This window comes from Galeopterus variegatus, unplaced genomic scaffold, assembly GCF_000696425.1.
Source record: "Galeopterus variegatus unplaced genomic scaffold, G_variegatus-3.0.2 Scaffold11453, whole genome shotgun sequence".
NCBI classification, from domain to species: domain Eukaryota; kingdom Metazoa; phylum Chordata; class Mammalia; order Dermoptera; family Cynocephalidae; genus Galeopterus; species Galeopterus variegatus.
This window is the reverse complement of record NW_007737564.1, coordinates 18,504-24,983: the sequence shown is the minus strand read 5'-3', so window position 1 is coordinate 24,983 and position 6,480 is coordinate 18,504. Positions and strand designations below refer to the sequence as shown.

Below are 6,480 nucleotides of genomic sequence, written 5' to 3'. Positions count from 1 at the left end.
GACCCTAATCCATATGATTGGTGTCCTTATAGGAAGAGATTAGGACACACACACATGCAGAAGAAAGATCATGTGAAGATACAGGGAGAAGATGGCCATCTGCAAGCCAAGGAGACAGGACCTGGAAAAAAGCAACCCTGCTGACATCTTGATCTTGGGCTTCTAGTCTCCAAAACTGTAAAAATATAAATTTCTGAATTTCTCTTGTTTAAACCACCCAGTCTGTATTATTTGTTATAGGAGCCCTAGCAAACTAATTCAGTATATTTTACCACAAGTAAAAGAAGTTAAAAAAAAAATTCCATCATATAAAAAAAAAGAATCTCTACCAATATGGTAACGATTATCATCCTCAGGTGATTTTTCTTTTCTTCCTTAGGAATAGTTTTCTTATTTGAATTTTTTCAGTGAACAAACCAAAGCCCCATCTACTCACCTGAAAAGCACACCTTTGATGACCTGCCAGGCATTGGGTGCTGGCTGGGGTGGTGGGTTCTGGGGCTGGGTCTCTGCTGGTGGGTCCCTCCCATTAATGCTGCCATTGCTGGTCACCTGCAGGGGACAGAAGTCAGATGAGGAAGGAGAATGGGACTTAAGACACAGGGGCTGTTTAGGCACCACTGCATACCAGGCCCAGCACAGGCTGAGCACGAAGGTGGTACGTGAGCAATAACTGGAGAATGAATAAATACAAGCACCTAGGAAGGGCGGTGGCTCTTCTTCTTTCAGGAGGAAAACACTCCCTGAGTGCCTCCTCTGTGCTGGGCACACAGTGGTGACCCAGACAGTCGTGTGCTGTCCTCCTGGGGCTCATAGTCCAGGTGAAAAAAGAGAACTGTCTCTAGACAGTGACAATCCAGAGTGGACAGGGCTGGGATGCAGAAGACCAAAGGGGGTGCCTGAGCCAGCCTAGGGGTCAGTGGCAGCTTCCTGGAAGAGGAGGCATTGGAGCTGAGACACGAAATATAGCAAGTTGGCAGTGCAAAGGAGGCGGTGAGGGGAGCAGCAGATGCAGAAACAGAAGATGAGAGACACAGACAGTCAGATTCTGAGGACTGTCCATTGTTCCTTGGGGCTGGAGCCAGGATGCAAGAAGGTGGCTACTAAGGACAACAGAAGGGGATCTCGTGGCAGGTACCAGATTCTGCAAGGCTGTGGTTTAGCTGAAAGTTCCTTTCCTGGGCAAACAGTTCCTAAGGCCTCCTCTGTGCCCATCCCCGCCCTCCAGAGGCTCCTGCTCCAGCAGGTGAGACAGACACAGAAAAATACAACCAGAGCTTAAGCCATGCTACCATAAGCCACAATGGAGGAGTATGTGACAACACGGCACCTCCACCCCGTGAGGCCAGAGCTATGAACAGCTCCACCTGGCTCAGAGAGGTTAAGCCACTTGTCCTGGATGACCACCACAGCAGGATGACAGCAGGAAGAGGGGTGGGAGGGGGGTGAGTGCAGGTTAGGGAGTTAGGCAGGGTTTCCCAGAGGAAGAATCTTCACTCAGAAACAGAAGCTCAGAATCAAAGAATCTCTGAATGTCAGGTTTGGAAGTGTCTGAGATGGGGAAATTCTGACTGCCTCTCTTCTGAACCCTGCTAGCTTCCCAGTCCCATCCTCATCCCTATTCCTAGTTGTCCTTTCACCCATCAGCCTTCAAGAGCAGGAACAAGACTGCCACGATCATGGTTAACTCTGGAGCATGGCCCAGCACAGGGCCAGCACAGAGTGGGGAAGTGATGAACACCTGTGGAATCAACAAATCCACAGCGACTCACTGCTCCCTGAAGGCTGGCCCTGGGATCCCAGGCCACCCAAACCCACTCCCCTCTTGCCCAGCCCTCCTCCGCCACAGCCCCAAGCCCACTTCTCTGCAATGTATTCTCTGTCCACTTCACCCACTAAACAGCAAACTTGCCAGGAGCAGGGAGCACTCCTAACCCCCACGCTGCCAGATGGGGCTGCCACAGAGCTGGGGCCAGAGTTAGTTAAAACATGTCACTTGTCACCTCCTGTCCCCTTCACCAGCAAGAGCTCCTTCCTGTCATCTCCCAAAGCACAGGACAGCACCATAGTAAAAGGGGGTCTTCAGAGTCAGAAAGACCTCAGCTGCAGTCCTGGTCCTACAGTTCTTGGCTGTGACACCTTGGGTGTGTCACTTCACCTCTCTTACCTGAGGGCCAGGTTGTGAATATACTGATACATTTTGGACAGAAATGTTTTCTTTCATGTGTTGAAAACGGTATCTCCTGTGTGCCTACTGTGCGCCAGGCCCTGTCCTAGGTGGTGGGACCAGTGGCAGCCACACAGCTCTGAGGCCTGCCCCCCTAGAGCTCAAGGTCTAGAGGGAAACACACCCACAGAACAGTAAACAGGATAATTAAAAATGGCAAATGGAAAACGTGCTCTGAAATACAAGCAGGGGGACGTGGCATCGACTGAGATGGGGGACAAGGACCCACTTCGGACTAGGTAGTCAAGGAGGCCTCCCTGATAAGCTGCCTTTGATGTTTGGGTGAGACCCTAGGGCTTGGACAGAGGTAACCACATGAGAAATCAAGGGAAGGGCATTCTGGGGAGAGAGAAAAGTATGAGGAAGGGGTCAGCTGAGAGAGTGAGGCCAGACGTGTGCAGGGCCCCCTCCTCAGAGCCACCTTGTTCCTGGGAGACCAAAGGGGCCCCAAGTCAGGCTTTCCACCAGGTCTGAGTTGATTCAGGGTCAGGAATGCAGCCCTGAGGCCAGGCCAGGATTTAAACCTACATCTCGCTGGGTCCCAGGTCCATTCTCTTAACATAGTAATGGACAATCTGGCTGGGAACCCTCCCACAGAAAAGCAAATTAAAACCACAATGAGATGCCACTTCACACCCACTAGGACGGCCATAATCAGAAAGTGAGACAATCACAAGTGCTGGTGAGGATGTGAAAAAATAGGGATCCTCATTTCCTTTAAGGAAATGGAAAATGTAAAATGGTGCAGCCACTCTGGAAAATATGGCAATTACTTAACAAGTTAAACCTGCACCAACCATACCAACGAGCAAACCCACTCCTGGGTGGCTATCCAAGAGACACGAAAACATATGCCTGCAAAAAAGCTTGTACATGAAATGTTCATAGCAGCATTATTCATAATAACCAAAAACTACAAACAACACATATTTCCTTTAATGCATAAACGAATAAGCAGTCACGTATATATGAATTACTACTCAGTAATAAAAAAAAAANGGCATTCTGGGGAGAGAGAAAAGTATGAGGAAGGGGTCAGCTGAGAGAGTGAGGCCAGACGTGTGCAGGGCCCCCTCCTCAGAGCCACCTTGTTCCTGGGAGACCAAAGGGGCCCCAAGTCAGGCTTTCCACCAGGTCTGAGTTGATTCAGGGTCAGGAATGCAGCCCTGAGGCCAGGCCAGGATTTAAACCTACATCTCGCTGGGTCCCAGGTCCATTCTCTTAACATAGTAATGGACAATCTGGCTGGGAACCCTCCCACAGAAAAGCAAATTAAAACCACAATGAGATGCCACTTCACACCCACTAGGACGGCCATAATCAGAAAGTGAGACAATCACAAGTGCTGGTGAGGATGTGAAAAAATAGGGATCCTCATTTCCTTTAAGGAAATGGAAAATGTAAAATGGTGCAGCCACTCTGGAAAATATGGCAATTACTTAACAAGTTAAACCTGCACCAACCATACCAACGAGCAAACCCACTCCTGGGTGGCTATCCAAGAGACACGAAAACATATGCCTGCAAAAAAGCTTGTACATGAAATGTTCATAGCAGCATTATTCATAATAACCAAAAACTACAAACAACACATATTTCCTTTAATGCATAAATGAATAAGCAGTCACGTATATATGAATTACTACTCAGTAATAAAAAAAAAAAACAACTGCAGATCCATGTAACAACATGAACCTCAAAACCATTATGCCAAATGAAAGAAGCCAGACACGAAAGAGTGGAGGTTGTCTAATTCCATGTTTAAGAAGTTTTTAGAAAAAGCAAAACTATACAGAAAGCACCTCAGTGGTTACCTAGGACTGGGAGCAGACAGTGACTACAAAACGGAACAAGGGGACCTTTGGAGGGTATGGAAGTAGTCTCAGCCCAGACTGTGGTGAGGGTTGCTCTGCACAACTGCATAAACGTACCAAAAGCCACTGAACTCCATGCTAACAATGGGTGAATGTTATGGTATCTAAATTATACCCCGATAAAGAGGTAACTCTCTGGTGGCTCCCACTTTCCTCAGATAAAGGCAAAGCCCTCACCACAGCCTCCAAAGCCTAGCATAATCTGCTCCCCACCCTCCTTCCTCTCCTGGCACTCACCTGCTCCTGCCACAGACTGGCATCCTAGTTGTTCTTTCACACCAGGCACCTCCCATATCAGGGCCTTTGCACTGGCTGTTCTCTTTACCTCAAAGGCTTTTCCCTCAATTATCTTCGTGACTCCCTCCCTCACCTCCTTCAGGTCTTTGCTCAAGTGTCACCTCCTTACAGAGGCCTCCCCAGACCACCTATTTAAATTGCAATCTTAGGGCTGGCCTGTGGCTCACTCAGTAGAGTGCGGTGATGATAACACCAAGGCCACGGGTTTGGATCCCATATAGGGATGGCCGGTTTGCTCACTGCCTGAGCGTGGTGCTGACAACACCAAGTCAAGGGTTAAGATCCCCTTACCGGTCATCTTTTAAAAAAAAAAAAGAAAGAAAAAAATAAATTGCAATCTTACTACCTACCCCTCACTGCCTATCCCCATCCCAACTTAATTTCTGAACATGACACTTAACACTGTCTGAGCCACTATATATTTTTCTTATTTGTCTTATTCACTGTGTGTGCCTGTGCTTCCCCACTCCTTACCCCCAACTAGAACATGAGCTCCAAGAGGGCAGGGCCTCTGTTCTGTTCACAGCTGTATCCCCAGCATTAGCACAGGGCCTAGCATGTACTATGGACTCAATACACCTTAACTGAGGGAATGAATGACAGAGGTGTGGGCCCTGTGTCCGAGCTCCTGGCTAAAAAAGAAGCAGGCTGGCTGTGGCATGAGACTAGGCTGAGGGTGCGTCTGCTCTGTGGCAGGCCCTGTGGGTGGGGAGAGGGTGGTGGTGGCTGTGGGCACAGCAGGGACTAAGACAGTTCCTGCTCTTGGACCTGCATGTCCAATCTCTGACACTGATATGGGTCAAATGTGTCCCGTAAAAGTTTGTGTATTGGAAACTTGATCTTCATTTTAACAGTGTTAAGAGGGTGGGAAATTCAATATGATATGTGAAAGGTGGGGTCTTTGAGAGGTGATTAGATTGTGAGGACTGTGCCTTTGTGAATGAATTAATGCATTCATGAAGTAATGAGTTACCATGGGTGTGGTTCTGATGGCTTTATAAGGAGAGGGAGTGAGGTTAGCTCTCTGTTTTTTTTTTGGTGGCTGGCTGGTATGGGGATCAGAATCCGTGACCTTGGTGTTATAAGGCTGCACTCTAACCAATCAAGCTAACCAGCCAGCCCTTTTTGTTGTCTGTTTTTGTTTGTTTTGAGAAGGTTAGCAAGCTTGTTCAGCCCATTCTTGCCATGTGATAAGCTGGTCACCATGGGATTGTGTAGAGTTCCCACCAGGAAGAAGGCCCTCACCAGATGTGTTCCCTGGACTCCAAATGTGTTCCCAGTCTCCAAAACTGTAGGAAGTAAATTTCATGTATTTTTCAATTATCAAGTTTCAGGTATTCTGTTAGAAGCAACAGAAAGAGACTAACACATACATAATCCCCAGAAACATCCACTAAGGGATCCAGGAATCAGCAGAGGCCACGAGGGTTGGGCAGGGGTATCAGCAGCTCAGCCTGTTTTCAAGATCCATTCATTCTACAAACACTGAGCTGAGTGGTGCTGAGGACACAGTAGTGCCCAAGACAGTTTTGGCTGTGCCCTCCTTGGGCTCCTAGTCCAGTGGAGGAGACACAGACCAGTTCTCAGACAGTGACAACCCAGAATAGGCAAGGATAGGATAAGACAGCCTGCAGGGCTGTGGGAGCCCAGAAGAGGCACCTGACCCAGTCTGAGAGGATCAGAGAGGGCTTTCCTGGGGAGAGGACATCTGAAATCTGTAGGACTAGTAAGGATCAACTAGGTAAAGAAGGAAGAAACATGAACAAAGGCTATGAAGAAAGACATAGTGAGGCACACTCTTAGAAATAAAAGAGGTTCAGAGTGGCTGATCCTCCTCTAGTCAGTGGTTCTCCAGCCAGGGTAATTTTTCCCCTTGGGGAACATTTGGCAACATCTAGGGACACTTTTGGTTGTCACAACTAAGTACGGGTGTGTGTGCTACTGAAATCTAGTTTGTAGAGGGTAGGGATGCTGCAAAACTTTCTAAGATGCACAGGGCATCCCCACAATGAAAAATTATCCAATTCAGAATATTAACAGTGCTGAGGTTGGGAAATCCTAGTCTAGTCTGAAAAAGAGCCA

At 47.9% G+C, this 6,480-nt stretch overlaps 1 protein-coding gene across 1 annotated transcript in view; it reads right to left on the bottom strand.

The window, feature by feature from the left end:
* The window catches only part of LOC103610640 (cleft lip and palate transmembrane protein 1 homolog), a gene marked incomplete at its 3' end in the record, with an annotated part of 35,273 nt that overhangs the window by 26,555 nt on the left and 2,238 nt on the right, over window positions 1–6,480 (bottom strand). Inside the window, exon 2 of the mRNA XM_008594760.1 lies at window positions 437–552. Coding sequence (XP_008592982.1) covers window positions 437–552 — 116 coding nt within the window. The remainder of the gene's footprint in view (window positions 1–436; window positions 553–6,480) is intronic.